Source organism: Bos grunniens, chromosome 11, assembly GCF_055505025.1.
Source record: "Bos grunniens cultivar Pamir isolate PY7600 chromosome 11, Bosgru_T2T1.0, whole genome shotgun sequence".
NCBI lineage: Eukaryota > Metazoa > Chordata > Mammalia > Artiodactyla > Bovidae > Bos > Bos grunniens.
Genome location: NC_141175.1, coordinates 36,394,112 through 36,413,263, shown reverse-complemented (window position 1 = coordinate 36,413,263; position 19,152 = coordinate 36,394,112). Strand labels below are relative to the sequence as shown.

Genomic DNA, 19,152 nt, shown 5'->3' with positions numbered 1-19,152 from the left:
GGACCTCCAGGGTCCCAGGTGACAGAACCAGGCCCCCCCGCCACGACCCACAGAGGACCCTTCCCCTTCCTCATACCAGGCCACAAACCCCTCCCTGCCCTCTGCCAGCCCCACAAAGTCTGGAGGATGCCAGGGCTGGGGGACAGGGAAGGGGCGGCTTATGTCTGCTGAACATCCCCCTTCTCCCAGGCTCTGTGCTCTATTATCTCAAGTGATGTTCTAACCACCCTTTGAAGTAGGTAGTTTATAGAGCGCTCAGTGACAGATGACAGACCTAAAGCTCAGAGAGGTTTGAGGCTTGCCCAAGGCCCCAGTGAGCCATGGGCACACAGTCAGTGTTCAAGAATGTCTGCTGCATAGAAATGAGCCCCGATGGTACCTTCCAGAGAAGCAGAGGTCTCCAGGACTCCCAGGACGAGACCAGTTCCTTTCCAGGGGCACCTGTACCCACGGTGGGAGGGGTCCTGGCTAAGTAGGGCCTCCTCAGAAAGAGCTTGGACGGGGCCAGGGATGGCTAGAGTGACCCAGAGTCAGCTCAGTTCAGGCCTGTCCACTGCTGGGGAGCATGATGGCCCTTCTGCCTTCCCAGGGGGCCATTTCCTTCTACTTGACCCAAATCCTTACTGGGCCTCCACCCTGTGCCTGTCCTGCTCACTCCATAGGGTGCTGCAGGGAACGAAGGGAAGGGAGAGGACACAGAGACCTGGTTCCCGTCCTCAGGGAACCTGCACTCTTTGCAGACATGATGACAGGGTGTGGGCCAGCACCGCCACAGCGTGATGACACTGTGTGACTGGGGCCTAGCCCCGCACTCGGCATGTCACACACTTCTCTTGTTGAACCCGTTTAAAAACAACCTGCAGGGGCTTCCCTGGTAGCTCAGTGGTCAAGAATCCGCCTGCCAACACAGGAGACACAGGTTCGATCCCTGATCCAGGAAGATCCCACATGCCGCGGGAATAACTAAGCCTGTGAGCCACCAATTCCTGAGCCTGTGCTCCAGGAACTGCAACTACTGAACTCTTGTGCTACAACTACTGAAGCCCACTCACCTTAGAGCCTGGGCTCCGCAACAAGAGAAGCCACCACAATAAGAAGCCCACGCCTTGCAGCTAGAGAGTAGCCCCAGCTCCGTGCAACTGCAGAAAAGGCCACATAGCAATGAAGACCGGTATAGCCAAAAATAAATAAGTACATCAGCATTTTTTAAAAAACTGCAAAGTGGCTACTGTTTCCATTTTGTAGATGAGGAAAATGAGCTTCAGTCTCTTGCTCCAGGTCACCCAGCTAGGAAATGGCAGAGCTGAGATTCAAATCTGGGACAGTCAAGACTAAAGGACTGTGGTCCTGACCACAAAGCTCCAATAACTTTGCCCTGAAGCAGAAACCCCATTCCAGAAAGCTGGACTGAGTGTGCCGAGGGAGGGATGAAAGGGAGCCAGGGGCCTGAGAAGGGAACAGAGGAGGCAAAGGGCACTCTCAAGAGGGGTGCAGCCTGAGTCAAGGTTCATGGTACAAATCGTCCCCTTAAGACAGAACCTGGGCGTGGGAAGGGGGTGACTTTGGGGAGAGAGATGAAGGACTGAGCCGGCAAAGTAGATGCTAGGGGACAGACCCCACCCTGGTGCAGCCTAAGCCCTTTGCAGAAGCTTGTGTCCTCGGGGTCAATGGCCAGTCCAGGCAGGAGCTTCTCCAGGGGTGGGCCACCCTCCTCAGCTGTGTCAACCTCCCGCCTTACTCCCTGTGGCCCAGATGCCTTCCTGGGTCAGCTGTTGGGACTAAGCTGTCCCCGAGCAAGCGGAAAGCCTGAGCCACTCAGAGACTGCTGGGTCTGTGGGCTGAGCTGGAGATCTGGACAATGATGGGAGCAGATAGCGCCCACGTGGGTGGTCTCTGGGAGAGCCTGGGAGGAAACCAGGCGGGGCGCCTCTGTCCTTGGCCTGGGCTCCCAGAGCTCAGCTGGAGCAGGCGCGTCCACACTGCAGGCTGGGTTGGCTGCAGGGCCTCCAGGCCCCTTGGAGTCTGTCCCCCAGATCATTGCTGGTCATTACGAATCACTCTTAGGCAGCCATAACTGCCTGCCTGCCCACCCTGCCGGCAGCTCCTGGTTGGGGTGGGGAGGTCTCTTCTGCACCCGAGGGTGGGAGGGGGTGGTAATTCCACAGCCACAGTCCTGGGCAGCTCCTCTCCACTCTGCCCTCGGACACCCACTCCTCTCGTCAGTCTGTTCCTCCATCGACAGGAGCTGTTCTCTGAGGCCCCAGAGCAGGCAGGACCTTGGGCTGGTCTGCCAGGCCCAAGGGTGACTGGGAGGTAGGGATGGGGCAGGGCCAAGGGCAGCAAGCCCTGAACGAAGGCACTGGGCCGGTGTCTGAGCCCAGCTCCCCCTGGCTCACACTCCTGGCAGGAGGCCCAGGCTCAGAGCTGGCCTCACAGGCTGCTTCGTGACTGAGAAGCTGCCTCCTGGGCCCTGCTCTGGGTGGGAGGGGCCTGGGAAAGTCAAGTTGTGGGGCCTGCATGGCCTTGTGGGGCCCGCCCAGGCTGTGTGTGGGGGCCCGAGAAGCACGGAAAAGCCGTTTTCTTCATTAGGCATCTGGGTAAAGATTGACGGACTCAGCAGGAAGGCTTTTCCAATTATCCAGACTTGGCCTGGCAGCCAGGCCCCCAGGGGAAGCAGGTTTGCCTCCTTCAGTCCTTAGAAGGCTCCTCGCTCTCCTTGCTGCCATGGTAATTAATGAGAGCCTCTCTGAGGGGTGGGCAGCATTCTTCCATACCAACCTGCCATTCAGCTGCCCTGCTGCAGCCCTGGCTCTGGAACCCGGGAGGAGCAAGGTCCCCAGATCATGGTAGCCGTCCCCAGAGTGAGCCAGTGAGGCCCACTTAAAGGCCAAGCTTGGGTGACACAGGGACAGAGATGTGGCCACCACAGGCTCTCAGGCCACCTTGTGTGTAGTGGCTGCAGTGGCCACAATGACCTCTGCAGGTGGCCAGGATGGTGAGGGTCTGACACCAATGACCAGCCCCTCGATTTCTCTGGAAGCTATCGGCTAGACCTCTGCTCTCAAAGAGCACGATGCTCAGGGGAACCTCATTCCTAGGCACTGCTCTCTGCTTCAGTTTTGAAAGTAGAGTAAGAAGGACTTCCCTGGTGGCTCAGATGGTAAAGAGTCTGCCTGCAATGCAGGAGACCTGGGTTCAATCCCTGGGCCAGAAAGATACCCTGGAGAAGAAAATAGCAACTCACTCCAGTATTCTTGCCTGGAGAATTCCATGGACAGAGGGGCCCGGAGGGCTATAGTCCATAGGTTTGCAAAAGAGTTGGACACGACTGAGCGGTGACACTTTTTCACTTTCAAGAAGGGCCAGTGCCTGGTTGGATGAGGGATTAGAGAGAGTAGAGGTGATGTCTCTTGGCAACTTGGGGTGCCATCATCTGAGCCTGAAGCCCCTCTGGGCCTATGTAGTCACCCTCTAACTCCAGAGGCTCCCCCATCCCATCTGCTTCCAAGGTGGGATGACTGAGGTCTTGTCTGCCTGGCTTCAGTTGCTCTATGGGGTCAGTGCTCTAAAAACTCACAAACTTTCTCTCTACTTGTAACTAAAATCATGAAAAAGTCCAAACACACTCAAAAGAAGGGAAAAGTATTGTGACTCACACCCCTACTCCCACCATCAGCCCACCATTCAGCTTCAATACCCATCAACATTTTCTAATCTCTACTTCCCAGCCCAATTTTTAAAAATATTTGGAAATAATCCTAGACATCATGTTATTACCCATAAGTACGTCTTGTCTCCTGGCAGGGGCCACGTGGAAGTGACCTGAGCAGTTTCCACATCAGTCTCCTTTGGGTCAGGGCCTGCCCTTGTCACCTCTGTAGTCTAGCTCCTAGCTCTGTTCTTCAGGGAGAGATCACTGAGCTGAGGTGACCCGTGATATGATCTGTGTGCTGAATGACAATCTCCAGCTCGAATTTCTATGTCCGAGAAATCAGTCTGCTGCTCCTAGAAGGAGTATGACCTAGAGACTGTTGTGGAAACTGCTCAGGCTGCTTTCATGTGGCCACTGCCAGGAGACGAGTCTTCCTAGAACAGCCTGGCTCCGGGAAGACGTGACTTCTCCCTGCCTCAGGGCTCCTGTTCATCACCTGCTCTGAGAAGCCCTCCCTGAGCAGCCTGGCGTTGCTCCTGTGCCCGCAGCCTCAAGCCCCCAGCCCTGTTAAGATGACTATTTGGTGTGTCTGGGGCTTTCTAAAGGGCAGCACTGTGCTCTGCTTCACATGCAGCCATCACACCAGGGAAGTCCCGTATGTTTGCGGCATGACTGAGGGCATGCAAATAAAGGATTGAATTTGCAGGAGAACAAGTTGGTGGAGTAAAGAAATGACTGGAAGCATGTGGCAATGGGGAAATGAGCTTTGTTAGAGTCTCTGTCCATCTTCAGAAACTGGAAAACAGATGGAGCAGGTGAAGTGTTGGGGGCACTTCTCTGCTGGCAAGAGGGTCTCCTGCCCCTGCCCATCAGCCAGAGCTCGTCCTGTCCAATGTCCTGTGTTGTTGACCTCTCTGAAGCCCCAGGGCAGTTTCTCTCCCTGCCCTGGGCTGGGAATAGGCATGGGGCTCAGCGCAGGCCCAGACTCTGCGCCTGCTGATGGGGTCTGTTTGCACAGCATCATCTGGTTTCAATCCAGTGGAATCTTCCAACTTTCCACGGGAACGTCTTCTATTTTAAACTCTCCCGGATGGGCTGGGCAAACCCAGCCTGAGCTGGGTTTGTGAGCCCCTGAGCAACTGCTGGGGGACTCACCTCCCCCAACCAGCCAGCCCCCCATCAGGAGGAGCAGGCACAGCTGGTGGTGGGGGTGGGGGTCGGTGGCTCCAGCTCCACCCAGGACTCCCTGGATGACCTCAAGCCCATCCCTCTTCCTTCTGGACCACAATCTCCTCATCTTTACGGTGGAGGGTTAATAGCAGGATTCAAATCCTGGCACCACCCTCAGTTAACTATATGAATGTTACAGAGCTCCTCAGGCTTCAATTTATTCATCTGTAAAATGGAAATAAGTTGAGTTGTTAGGATTATATGAGTGAAGTTCTCTGCACAATGTCTGGGCAATGGCAAGGCCTACCCTTTGTTGTTCAGTCGCTCAGTCGTGTTCGACTCTTTGCCACCCCATGGACTGCAACACGCCAGGCTTCCCTGCCTTCACCACCCTCTGGAGCTTATTCAAAGGCCCACACCAAGTGCTGGTTATTATGGATCTGGAATTTCTTACCTAGAACCTTTGGTCACTTGTGTTTCAGAGTTTATACATTATTGCATTTTTAGGAAGGTAATATAAATAACCTCATCTGATGCAGTGAGGTCTGGGCAGCACCCCATGATGAAACACATTGCTATTTCTTCATCAACGCCCATGACTATTTACCCTAAGTGGGAAAAATTATAGGTAGTCTCATGTTTGATCAGGCCAGATTTTTATGCCAACTAAGTTATAAAAAAAAAAAAAACAACCTTGGGTTTTCAGTGCTTTGGGGAGTTTGGAATGGCAGATGAAGGACTGGGGGAAGTGTATTGTTATTATGCTGGTCGATTCAGGAGGAAATGCTGGAATGCTTTCCACTGCTCTGTGGTGGCTCCCCGGTGGCTCTGGGCCATGGACAGGGCGGGCAACGCGTGGAGCCACACATGAAGGGTGGCAGGGCACTTCCTTCTGCCCCACTGGACCACCCACCATGGCCTGCCCTGGAGAGTGCCCAGTCAGGCAGGGCCTCCACCAGGCACTGGGCACCTTTGTGTGAATGTGAGTAAAGCATCCCTCCGTGCAGGGCTTCCCAGGTGGCTCGGTGGTAAAGAATCCGCCTGCTGATACAAGAGACACGGGTTGGATCCCTGGCTTGGGAAGATCCCCTGGAGGACATGGCAACCCACTCCAGTATTCTTGCTTGGGAAATCCCATGGACAGGGGAGCATGGCAGGTTACAGTTTCAGGGGTTCACAAAGAGTCGGACATGACTTAGCGACTAAACAACAGCAATCCCCCTGTGCCGGCTCAGCACCCATGGGAGTGAGACATGGCCAACAGACAGCGGACTGTGAGCCTGGAAAGCATCTTTTCCTCTGGGCAGGCCAGCACCACACCAGCAAACCACACAGCCCAACAGAGTGGCCCTGCCCCGGCAGACACTGACAGATACCCTCATGCCATGGGCTCACCTATGTCTAAGAGCTGTGAGTGACAGAAGCTGCCTGTGGCGCAGAGCAGTGGAAGGAGCCCCCTCAGGTCAGGCCATCTATCTGGGGGCATCTGAGGCTGATTTCTGACACATCTCCCTCCCTCTCCTCACTGCTCTCTGCTCTGGTCACTTGGGCCCCGGGACACAGGCTCAGGGTGGTGTGGGGAGAAGGGTAAAAGCTCCTTTCATCTTAGAATCCAAGTGGGATCTGGACTGACATCCCCACGGGATCATCTCAACAAACACCTGTCCTGAAGAAGGGGTGCCCTGCCCTGGACGTTCGCCCAGAGCTGTAGCATTTACAGATCACTGTTACGGACTCCAACTCAATACTCACAGAGTCTCATTACCCCTGCTGTATATCTCAAAAAACCAGGTTCAGCAGTGAAGTGACTGGCCCAAGGTCACACAGCAGCAAGCGCCTGGTGGAGCCTAGGCTTCCTCCCCTCCCCTTCCAGCGCTCTCTTTCCCACACGTCTTGGCCACTGGGATCCCCACCTTACAGCTCGTCCAGCAGTGGCCTCACAGGGACACCTTCCCCACTGCCCAGACAGATCCTGAAGGCAGACACCCAGCCAAAGGCAGGTATGGCAGAAGGCGTTGCCCAGCAGCCGGGGTGGGACCTGGCCCCAGGGTCCCCGCCGTGCTGGCCAGGAGGCGTCCTGTGCTTGCACCACCTTGGGCTTGGGGAATTCCCTCTCGCTGGCTGCCCAAGGTTTAAACACGTCAGCTAACAATAAAACACAAAGAGCAAACAAGACAACAGCCAGTGTGGATAAAGGAGATTAATGCTTATAAAAATGCTTTGAGCCCCTGGAAGAAAGGAGACGCCAAACACGAAGCTTCCTTCCCCAGACTTGGGTCACCGTCGGACGGCTCTGAACCTCTTAATGGAGACGGGGGCGGGGGTGGGAAGGGGGTTGGGGGGGTGGGGGGGGACAAGCTCCACCGCTCAGGGCATCCTGTGAGGAAGGGGGTGGACACCAGCACCCGGACTCAAGGGGACGGTCTTGCTGACATCATGCAGACCACAAGGCAGAGGGAGGTCAGCTCCGGCCCTGTGTGTGCGGCCCTGTCAGCCTCTGGGCTCCGGTCGGCATGGGTGGTCCCTAGGGGATCAGAGTCAGGCCAGGGACCCTGAGGACCGGGCCCTGGCCCACCACAGTGGACAGGTGTGGCAGCCCCGCCTGTGGGGTAAGGGTGGCTCTGGTGGGGCTCTGGGTGGGCCAGGGGCTGACACAAGAAGAGACAGGAGCCCAAAGCAGATACGTCCAGCCTGGACGGGAATGGACACCATGTGAGAAAACAGTACCCCAAACAGACGCAGCGCCGTGGCTCCCAGGCGGGACAGGAGGAAAGAGGCGACCAGCCCAGGGCCGGGCCAGCATTCCAGCTACCACTGTCCCCTCCGGCCCCCCCAGGCCCACGGGCTCTCCAATAGCAAGCTGTAGCTACAGCCCAGGCTGGCCAGGGAGCCTTTCCAAAATAGGCCAGGTGACCTGCATCAGGGCTGTGGGGGCTCTCTGCAGGGCCTGAGGGAAAATTGAAAAAAGGTGCTCCTCCCGGGCCACTGCCCCCGGGGTCTGCCCCCGGGTTTGCAGAGTAGCTGGAGGTGGCGGGGGCGGGGGTGGGAGGTTCAGGGGGTTGTGCTGCACTTTCACCTCCCCAGCCTTCCCGTTCAAGGTGGCCCTGACAGGGGAAGGCCCCCTGCAGATCACGACCCTCCTGCCTTCCTTCAGGGCATCTTCCTTCCCTCCTCATCACCATGGCCCCATGATACTGGGGAAGAGCCTGCTTGGCCTCTGCCTCAGCTGAGCTTCCCTGGTGGCTCAGATGGTAAAGCATCTGCCCACATCGCGGGAGACCCGGGTTCGATCCCTTGGTCGGGAAGATCTCCTGGAGAAGGAAATGTAGGCTACAGTCCATGGGGTCACAAAGAGTCAGACACAACTGAGCCACTGCACTTCAGCTGAGTTCAAGAGGAAGGTGAAAAATTGCTGGAGTCAGATTGGGCTTTAGCCTCATGCTGGGTCCCTGCTCCTCTCTGGGCCTCGGGTTGCCCACCTGAGTTAGCATTAGCCCCGATGATCTTGATGGCCCTCAGAAGCCTAGACATTGGTGACCCACTGACAAGAGCCACAGTAAAAGCTGCCCATTGCCTGCTAGGGCCCCCAGCCACCTGCCTTTCCCACCAAGTGGCAGGAGTAGAGGCAGAGAGAGGGGCTGAGGGCGTGGGAAACAGGGGAAGGGCTAGGCTCCGGGTCTCTCCTCACTGCCCAGACCTCCTGTGTCCCAGGGAGATTTCAGGGCTTCACTGCTCTTTGCCTGCCACCCCTGGATGTTCTGGGTTCCTGAATTTCTGGGTAGGTTCCCAGGGGACCCGAGGCAAGTCCACACCAGGCCCTGGGGATGGGGCAGGTTCTGGGAAGGGAAGGTGGAGGACCATGCCCTGCCCCTTTCGCTTTCCTCCTTTAGGTCTTGGCTCAAATGTCACCTCCTCAGTGAGGCCTTCCCTGACCACCCTGGTGAAAAGCACACTCCTCCCCATCCTTGCTTGATTTTCCTCCTCTCTTATCGTCTACCATGTGGGCCACTTCCTCCGTATCCTGTTCGTGCTCTCCCCGCAGTGGAACCTCCACGAGAGCAGGGACTGTTATGCTCTATGCCCTGCTGTTCTGGAACAGTGCCTGAGCAACAAGTACATGTTCAAGCAATAACTGAATATGCATCCAAACTAGGCATCATGTGCTCCTCAGCCCCGTAGCAGAGCCTGCCAGGAAGCTGGAACATCACGGGGAGGTAAAGGGATAAAGTATTAGTGGGGCCAAGAGGCTGAATGTGTGCATAGCTGGCCCCTCTTCCAGGAAGCCCTCCCTGATGTGCATGGCCTGGACCTAAGCAGTGTGAATCTGCTTTCACCACACAGCTCATCACTGTCTTCCCTGTCAGCAGTGGGGGGTGAGGGGAGTTGTTGCTGTTCAGTCGCTCAGTCATATCCAACTCTTTGTGACCCCATGGACTGCAGCATGTCAGGCTCACCTGTCCTTCACCATCTCCCAGAGTTTGCTCAAACTCATGTCCATCAAGTCGGTGATGCCATCCAATCATCTCGTCCTCTGTCATCCCCTTCTCCTCTTGCCTTCAGTCTTCCCCAGCATCAAGGTCTTTTCCAATGAATCAGCTCCTCGCATCAGGTGGCCAAAGTTTTGGAGCTTCAGCTTCAGCATCAGTCCTTCCAATGTATATTCAGGATCGATTTCCTTTAGGATTGACTGGTTTGAACTCTTTGCAGTCCAAGGGACTCTCAAGAGTCTTCTCCAAAACCAGTTCAAAAGCATCAGTTCTTCGGTGCTCAGCCTTCTTTATGGTCCAGCTCTCACATCCACACATGACTACCGGAAGAACCATAGCCTTGACTAGACGGACCTTTGGTACCTGCCTTATCCTCCTGGCTCTTCTGGGGCAGGGCTGGTTTTATCATTAGTACAGCCTCAGTGCCAGGATCAGGGGTGGGGTGCTGACAGACGGAATTCAATTCCTACTTTCTGGGGAAGCAACTCCCACATCTGGGCCCACAGAAAGTACTCAATAAACAAGTGTGGAAGGGATGGAGGGCTACCTGGCTGGGCACTGATTTCTGTTCTACTTCACATCTGTTTATCCTAAACTGACAGCCTGGGATCACCTGTGTCCTCCTTGAACTCAGTCCATCTTTCAGTTCCAGGATGGCCCTGGCATCTCTTCCTACAGCCTCGGTAGGGCTGGCCACCCTTCCATGGGTGTGTGACTCTCCTCAAGGTTTCTGGATGACGTTACCGTCTCCGGCCCTGGAAACCTGCTTTTCACTCTCTGGGCAGCCTGTCAAGAGCCGGGTGGCTCACATGTGAGAGAGAGGAGGAGGGGGTACTAGAGAGGGAGCTGTGATGGTTACACTAGGAGTTCCTTCTGTTTCTCCATTTAACCCCTGGGCTTGGCCCAGGCAGACCAGGCTTTTCAACCGGGGGTCCGAAAGGCAGGAAAGAGGTCCACCATCAACAGTCAAGATTTTAAGGAAGGCTAATACCTACTGCCTGTTTACCAGCAAGCAGGAATCCCAGCTAGTAAAGTGTTCTAGTTTTGACTGGAAACGTGCCCATTCAGTGAGGTAACTTCCAGTCTCTGGTGCTCACTGGAATGTAAGCAAGTATCTAAGTCATTGGTTTCAAATGATTCCTTAAGAAATGCAGTGGAATAAGCAAAACTTTCTGAAAAAAGGAGGTCTTAGGAGCTTGACAGAAGTGACAAGTTGAGGAGCCCAGGTTCATTCAGCACAGGCTTGCTGGGGACCCCGGGAGGGAAGGAGGTGGCTGTGGGCCAGTGGGACTGCAGGAGGCTGGTAGCAAGGGCTCCCAGATGTTCTAGGAGGGAGCCGCATCTATGAGACTGGATGGCAGGAGCAGAAAAGGATTTTTTTTTTTTTTGGTCAGGTGATGCTCAAGGGCAGGGATGTTAAAGGAAAGGAAGCAGTTAAGAAGAAGGCGAGGAACAGCCTGCGTCAGACCGAAAAACGCGCTAACACCAGACAGCCTTGTCTGGGCATTGACTCTGCCAACGCTGGCCCTCATGGCTGGATTCACCGAGTCCGCTGCCAGGCCCAGGACACAGGCAGTTGCCCCATTTCGCAGGGTAGGAAACTGAGGTCAAGCAGCTTACTCAAGTCCACGCCTCCAGAAAGTGGTGGAGAAGGCATTTGACTCAGGCCAGCTGGCTCCAGAGCCCACGGCCTCAACTCCAACAACAAGCCAATTAGCCCAGGGCTTGGCTTCACCCACACGAGGCTCCAGCCTGGGGAGAGTTCTGGAAGGGGTCACTGCCCGGTGGCTGCCGGCTGCTGACCGGCCAGCAGCTGGAGTGGGCGAGGTGGGGGAGGCGCCACCAGCTCCGGAGGCTAGGGTGACAGCAGGTGAGGCAACGGGGTGGCCCGGGGGCAGCCTGGGCTGTTGGCGCAGGTGGCAAGTGGGGAGATGGCTGGGTTGCACAACCCACTGGCCAGCACAGGCCGAGCACCACGGCATGGAGTTGGGGTGAGGCGTCTACCCCGGCCCGGGCCTGTGCTGAGTCCTGGGAGTGACCGCTGGGACAGGATAAGCAGGGTCAGGTCAGCTAAGTCACCGGCTGTGTGCATGTGGGGGTGTGCACACACTTCCAGGTGAACTGCGTCTCCCCTCAGGGCGGTCTGGCCTGTCAGTGACCCCTGCCCCAGTCCTCGTGTTCCCAGGCATGGCATGACACCAGGCTCCAGCTGGGATATAAAATAACTCCAAGGGAAAACCCCTCCAAGAACCTACTTGAACTCATGCACCCGCATGAACCATGTCATTCAAAATTTCCCCTGGGGAGGTGGGGGACGCTGCCTTCCTCAAATGATCTTTGACCTTCTCAGGAATTGCCAGCAGAGCCCTGACCCCTCCCTTTGACTCCCTCTCTGCAGCAGTGGCCTCTCCTAATGCTTTGAAGGGTCAGAGGACAAAGAAGGCAATGGATGCGAAGGACCCGGAACAAGGGCCTGGAATACCACTCACAGTGTCACTATTGAGAGCCATCCACCACCTTATTTCTAGAGGTACCTGGTACCCTCCTAGCTTCTACTCTATTGGTACCTACTCAAACAGCCACAGGTCTCCGGGAGCTGGGGAGTTCCATTTTGTGGCAGAAATGTGGTCATGGAATCGAGAGGAATGAATTTTCTTGAGTGGCTTCTAAACCGGCTCCAAGGGTATATTCCAAGAGACCCTGGAATGAGGAGACCTCTGTAGATGGACTCTGCCCCCTGGGGGCTTTAAAGAAGGGGGTGGTGGGCTCTGCTTTGGAGGAACAAGTGTGTCCCACACCATCTGGCTCATCCCAAGATAGTACCAAGGCAGCTGACCCAGGGCAGGGAAGGCCATCTGGTCACTCCTGGGGCCTGTGGGGCTACTTTTATTGCCACCATTAGTCATAATTCATCGTGACCCCAACCATGACCTTGCAGGCTTGTAAAGTGTGGTTCTTCTCAGGGAATCAGAGAAGAATGAAGGAGTCAATGTAGGAACCCTGAAGAAAAAAACATGAGTTATGTTAGGAAATAACCCTTGGAGTTATTTCATATTTAACCTGGAGTCAGTCATGGATTCTGCTGTCTTTGGTAATACCTTGGTAATTTTCCTTAATGATTACAACAACTATTTTCATCTTGTTTTTCCCAGATATTAGGCCATTATTTCAACCAAGCGTGTGTTGGACTTTAACCTGAGAATGTGGCACAAGCTTTGAAGTTGGACTTTTTTTTTTTAAACTGTAGGCTGACCCTGGTTCAACCATCTGAAAATCAACTGGAATTTATATATATATTTAGGTAGCCACATAGATAGACCTATCCATGTTTACAAAGACTGCTGCAGAGCATCTTACCTGGGGGACAGACACACAGAACCAGTGTGTGAAGCCTGGCCTTGGAACCAGCAGCCTTGGGCATCTGACCCTGACCAGTCCCATCCATCCAAGTCCCTCTTCCTCCTTGGGAAAATAGCGAAAACAGGTATATGAATGTCTTATATAGAGCCATGCACACAATAGATGCTCAATAAATCTCTCATTTGGGGAAGCTGGAAAAAGGAAGTAGAAACAGAGATCTGAGTTCACTTCCTTTGTGAAATCAGGAAGGGGATGGAAAGGGAGAGAATGAGGGTCAGGGAGGGAAAGTTAGAAACGATGGATGAATAAGGAAATGTACCGGTTTCCTGTCTGTAGGTAAGTTATTTAACTTCTTTGAGGCTTAGTTTCTCTATAAGATGGGGATCGTGACACCTACCTCGCTTAGCTGTTGCGAGGATTAGCAAAGCAGCTAGTGGGACCTCCCTGGTGGTCCAGTGGCTGACTCTGGGCTCCCAGTACAAGCAGCCTGGGTTCCACCCCTGACTAGGGAACTAGATCCCACATGCCGCAACTAAAGATCCTGGATGCTGGAACTAAGATTGAGTATCCCATGTGTCACAACTTAAGACCCAGAGCAGCCAAGTAAATAAATATTTGTAAAAAAGAAGGGAAAGCAGCTAGTATGGAATTATCATTCATAGCTCCCTAAGTGATCAGTGATCACTGATCAGTGATCAGTGTGACCTCCACTCAGTACACTGTGACTGTTACATAGCTGGTCTACTCTCTTGGCTTTTATTCTCCTGCCACTGCACATAAACACCAAAGATACATAAAGGGGATGTTTCTTCTCTTGTTTTCATTTTTAAAAGCACCAGTGAATTAAGAAGATGCCATTGAGAGAATTCGATGTCACCTTACCATTAGATGCTGTTTTAACATTCACGTTAAGAACTGTGGGACAGGCCAGTCCCCATGAACTGGGGCAGATTCTGGGCTCTTTCTATTTATAGGCCCAAGGAAGAGGCCAACTGAGTGTGGTCGTTTCTCTGGCTAGGCTGTGACTCCAAAACAAGGACCTGTAGCTGTCAGGAACCGAAACTGAGTCAGAAGCAAGAGTGGCTTGTGCTGTTCTGATTCTCCTGCCCACAGGAGGTGGGGGCAAAAAAGCAGGTCACTTCGAGTGCCTGGGGACCTGCTGAGAGTTAAACCAAGACTGGTGTGGGGGGAGGGGAGGAGGGAACATTCATGGATACATCTAATCCCTCATGTATTAAAATCAGGATGACATCATCTTCTCTTCCTAGTTATAAAGACAGGGTCACTCTTCCCAAGGCCACATTCATTGGCAAAACTCTTTTTTGGGTCTCCACACTGTACAGCATTCAGGATCTTAGTTCCCCGACCAGGGATCAACCCCATGCCTCCTGCAGTGGAAACATGGAGTCTTAACCACTGGACTGCCAGGGAAGTCCAAGCAGGGACATTCTGACTTATTAGGAAAAGGCCAAAGTCAACATCAAAAAATCCTTTTTCTGCTCTGTAATAGCCATGGTTTAGCAAACGTTTCTGTGTGCCAAGCTCCTTACTTGGTGCTTCATGTACTTTTCTTATTTAATTCTCACCACTCCGGGAGGCAGATGGTATTTATTCCCATTTTACAGATGAGGATAACAAAACTCAGCAAGATTTAAGATCCACACCAGAGTCTGCTCACTCCAAGAGGCTTCCACCATGCGGCTCTCCGTGCTCTCCCCAAGGCTGCGTCTAGGGACCTCATGCTGGGAGCTTGGAATCGGTCATGGTGGGAGCGTTCACATCATGAAAAGCAGCAAATGATAAAAAGGAGGCTCCTCCTCCCCCCAACCCTCATCTACCCTCGTCTTCTTTTTTAAACTGCTGAAGAACAGCTTGTTATATATTTGCTAGTGACTCAGTGGGCAGAGCCAGGATTCAAATATAAGTCTCTCTCCTCCTCAAGCTCACCCACTTCCCAGTTCATCCTGAGGAGTACATGGGCCCATCTCTCTCTAACGAAGCACCATCTCTCTGTTGGTGGTGGGTCCTCAGGAAGCCAAATGGCTGGGAGAAGGATGAACACTTGCTTCTCCAGTCTCTTCTGCCTCCTCCTTGGCACCCGAGGAGATGCCCTGATCCAGCTATTAGCAGCAAACACTCATAACACCTTTTCCTTGTCTGTGCTGAGCTTAAAGATGCAACTGAAATTACAAGGGCTGAGTAAGCTGGAGACAGGATTTATGAGGTAATAATAATGTGCTCTCATATATGGTACTTTTCATCTTCAAAGGATTTTATAGCCATTTACTAATTAGTCCTGGGCTGCACTCTGTGTGCAGATACAATGCAGCGATGGGCCGAACTAGCAAGAAGTGTTTAAAAAACACACAGGCGACTGTCGCCCATTTACAAGTGCCACTTGCTTCCGTTGCTGTTGGGGGTGGAGATAAAAATCTCACAAATACTGGTTCTGAGTCCCTGGCATTTGAAGTGGCTACTGTCACCTTCTGTTGTTTGCTTGCCCCTAAGAAAAGCAGCCCAAACCTTCCCTCTGTGCTACTGGGGCTGAAAGTCTTCTAAAAAATCCTATCATCTCCGTGCTCACAAAGCTACACATAGCTCATCACCCTTCACTGGGGAAAAAACCTGTTTGTTTACTCGTGTGCATGTGTGTTTAGTTGCACAGTCGTGTCTGACTCTTGGTGACCCCATGGACTGTGGCCCACCAAGTTCCTCTGTCCATGGGATTCTCCAGGCAAGAATGCTGGAATGGGTTGCCATTTCCTACTCCAGGGGATCTTCCCAACCCAGGGATTGAACCTGAGTCTCTTGCATCTCTTGCACTGCAGGCAGATCCTTTACCGCTGAGCCACCAGGGAAGCCCTTATTTCCTAGAGTTACGGACAAAAGTGAGAAGTGGCGCTGGATCTGGAGCATGGGCTGAGTCCCGACTGGCACCGACTAGCTGGTGATCATGGGTAACTCAATTAACCTCTCTGATCTTGTTTCCTCCTCACTTGCTTATTTCACAGGTCTGCTGTAGAGAGATGTGCTGAGATAAAGCACAGATAGCACTTCTGATTGGTCGGGCGTGCTTCACAGATGTGTGGGCTACCATGGACGATCTGGCCAGCCTGAGCCGTCTGGACCCCTAGATGTTGGCAAGAGCAGGAAGGCCACTCCTGGGCTGCACTGCCCAGTACTGGCTGCTGCCACTACTATTTGAAATGCCAAGGGTCCAGGCCATGTGATCGCACCCATCTCATACCTGCCAACCAGCCCCTGCTAGAACTGGAGCTGGAAGCCCCTACTGGTTCTGAAACAAAGTCTGACTCAGTCTACTCTTGGTTCCGTGTGCAGCGAGCCCAATCCATGCCCTCCGTCCTAAGTGACCGTGTCAGGAGTAGGAGAGTGGAGCTTGGCCCACAGCTGGCCTGACGTAGAGGAGGCAGGCAGCTGGCCACAATCAGGAGACTCCAGTGTGGTCATGACCACCTGCTCAACAGCATCACCTGGGAGTTTTATCAAAATCCAGACACCCAAGCCTCAGCTAACAAGATGTGATTCAGCAGGCTGGCAGTGGGGCCCTGCGCAGTGGTTCTTTAAAAAGCTCCCGGGGTGGTTCTGACTACACAGGGAAGGGACTTACTCAGGGTCACACAGCTGGCTGACAGCAGAGCTGGGGTGCAGACATGGGACACCGGACTGTTCTCTGTCACAGGAATTCCCAAGGCTTCAAGGTGAAGTACTCACGTGGTGAAAGATCCCAGAGGAGGGCAGCCCTTCAGCTAGAAGCCAAGCTGAGAGGTCTCTTCTAGTGGTTCCCCTGCCTCCTGAGAACATTCTCGAGTGCTAGAGAACACAGGAAGGAGGGGTGTCTCTCACCAGCCCCCACAGTGGCCCTGAGCTGGCTCCCTTTCAGGTTTACGTGGGCTCCAGGAGCCACAAGAGGAGCTGAGGGAACAGTGAGGGGTCGGGTTCCACCTGTGCAGGCCCTACAGAGGGTGGGAGGCAGGTGAGTTGAAGAAAGGAGCCCAGGCCACGCAGGTCAGCTTGTTTCTCTCGCCTCCATGCCAGGGTCCCACTTCCGGGGCTGAAAGCCCTCAGGGTGGAACCCCACTAAACTAAACTAGACCTTGTCGAGTGGACAAGCTGGCCGTGGCCAGCCTGGGTGTAAGCTCAGGGAAGTCATGTGATGGCTCTCAGCTCCCAGGTTTGCCCTAATTTACTGGCAGTATTTCTTTAGCTTGTGGGCCTTGGTTTTCACTTCTGACCTTAAAGGGAGTAGCAGGGGAGAGGGATTCGGGGGGTGGAAACAGATGACTTCTGAAACCCCACCCGGCTCTGATAATCCACAAATTTAGGTAAGATGGAGCTTGCTCAGGGTGCCTTGCCCAGTCTTGTTCCTGGGTGGCAGCAGAGCTGGCAGGCCTGAGCCCAGGGTTCGCCCACGGGACCCTACCTGTGTCTTCCAGGTATAATTCACAGAGTGCTTCATAAGCCCAAACAACTCTCCCAATGGCATCGGGAGGAGGGACAGGAGAAGAGAGATAAATTTCTTGAGGCATTCAACAAGCTTTAATGACTTTAATAACCGCCTCCTGGGTCAGGACGGGCTTCGTACCTGGAGCACGCACAGGGGCCTGGAGGCGAGGCTGGTGCTAGAACCTGGTTGTTCCTGAGCGCCAGTCCTGGGCCCGGCTGGGAAGTGGCTGAAACCTTGCCAGCTGGTCAGGCTCATTCAGGCAGCAGCGCTTTTGGAGGACTGTCCAAAATGGGACACATGGGGGTGTGAAACACACAGGCACTCATTTCGGGAGAAAGAGAAAAGCAAAGGTGTGTTTAATCTGAAAACTTAAAAAGAGGTCTCAGAGACAAAGGCTTTGGAATCAGGGTGTGTGCATTCAGGATGTCTTACTTTCCCTGGAAAAATACGGCATCATGATTTGTGACTTTATTTCTTTCAACTAAGAAATATACTGCAGGAAACAAAGAGGGAGCCACCAGAGGCGGGGGCTCTGGGACCCAGGTTCCCGCCAGCCAGCTCAAGTCTGGGTTCCAGTCGTGGAGCAAAGCTGCTGTGTGAGCGAAACGCTGCCATGAAGACATTCCAATGGCTTCCAGGAAGCAGCCCTATGTGCTGACACGCATGTGGACAGAGTAGTCTGGCTGGCCACCTCTCAAGACTGGTGTTTCCTAGAGCTTTCCATTGGCAAACGCTGCCTCCTGGAACTGAGGGACAAAGGTTTTGAAATAAGCCCTGGTGGGAAAAGGGGAGAAAAAAAAATTGTGGTTAGCACAAACAACTTGAAAAAAAAAAAAAGTGCAACTCAGAGCTTTCAACCTAACTCAGAACAGTTGTTATTTATTGTTCATGCATCTTGGGTTGGATTTTCCTTCTCTGCTGATGCAAAGCCTTCTGGATTTTTCCAAGAGAGGTCCATGCAGTTCACTGCCGTGCTCTCTCTCCTGGATGCTTAAAAGGCTTGTATTCAGAACTTCCTGGCTGCCAATTCCCATTAGACATCAGTACTCAGGTTCTGTCTGCCCTTTCCCAGGTTGGGTCCAAGCTACAAGCCAGAGAGTGACCAAGCCAAGCAACCAGTCATTTTCGTGATCTGAAATATCAACAGGGTTGTACTTTTCACTCAGTTGGATCAACTTCATACAGACAAAGAAAAGAAAAGAGTGCTGGTCACTCAGTTGTGTCTGACTCTTTGTGACCCTGTGGATTGTATCTCACCAGGCTCCTCTATCCATGGGATTTACCAGGCAAGAATACCAGAGTGGGTTGCCATTTCCTTCTCCAGGGGATCTTCCCGACCCAGGGATCAAACCCAGGTCTCCTGCGTATAGATAAGCAAGGCCTAATACGAGGAATTTCTAAGTGAACCATGGTCTCCATTTATTTGCAAACATGCTTGTGGTTTGATCTGTTGAAAAGAAAATCAGGCTGGGTGTCAGGAGAGCCTTCTCAGACTAGTGACAGGATCTGGGGCGGACCATTTGGTCCTTCTGGCACCCAGATTCGAACCTGTAGAAGCAGACTTTCCATTCAACAGCAGGAGGCTGTGCCTGGCACTGTCTGAAGTGCCAGGGGTTGGGAGATGCTCCAGACATGGCACCCCATGCAGGTGAGCTCAGTTTTGAGGAGCAGCAGACACAGAAGAAATACCGACTCCTGTGGTGAGGGCGCTTACGGAGGTGCCATGAGGCACCAGCCTGGGGCAATCAATGGAGGAGGAGGTGAAGCAGGCATGTTACACGTGTTCCAGGAAAAGATACAGCAGGGCAGAGGCCTGGGAGCACGGGACTGCTGCACGTGAGCTGGGAACTCAACACTGTTCCAGAGGAGAAAGGGCACGGTGGGAGGCGGAGGGCAACAAGACGGGGAGGTTGGGGTGGGCACTCTGTGTGCTCCCGGTCCCCCCTCTCTTGCCCCTGATGCCGGTGAGATCAGAACAGCTGACTTATCCAGCAGTGGCTCCCCCAGACCTGGGACAC

The 19,152-nt window shown here is 53.6% G+C and overlaps 1 protein-coding gene and 2 long non-coding RNA genes across 16 annotated transcripts in view; 1 reads left to right on the top strand and 2 right to left on the bottom strand.

Annotated features, from left to right (window-relative positions):
* Positions 1–12,172: 12,172 nt before the first annotated feature.
* On the bottom strand, positions 12,173–17,209 carry LOC147362921 (uncharacterized). The gene is made up of 4 exons (XR_015136602.1): positions 17,111–17,209; positions 16,402–16,500; positions 12,667–12,771; positions 12,173–12,309 (listed from the first exon to the last, which is right to left on the bottom strand). It is a non-coding gene; the product is annotated as an uncharacterized LOC147362921 (long non-coding RNA).
* On the top strand, positions 16,251–17,908 carry LOC147362920 (uncharacterized). Its single transcript, XR_015136600.1, has 2 exons — positions 16,251–16,388; positions 17,621–17,908. It is a non-coding gene; the product is annotated as an uncharacterized LOC147362920 (long non-coding RNA).
* The window catches only part of BABAM2 (BRISC and BRCA1 A complex member 2), a 478,104-nt gene continuing 476,411 nt past the window's right edge, over positions 17,460–19,152 (bottom strand). For all 14 annotated transcript variants that reach the window (XM_086326104.1, XM_086326097.1, XM_086326096.1 and 11 more), the window contains one exon: positions 17,460–17,908. In XM_086326104.1, the coding sequence (XP_086182230.1) occupies positions 17,845–17,908 (64 nt within the window). In that variant the 3' untranslated portion in view covers positions 17,460–17,844. The remainder of the gene's footprint in view (positions 17,909–19,152) is intronic.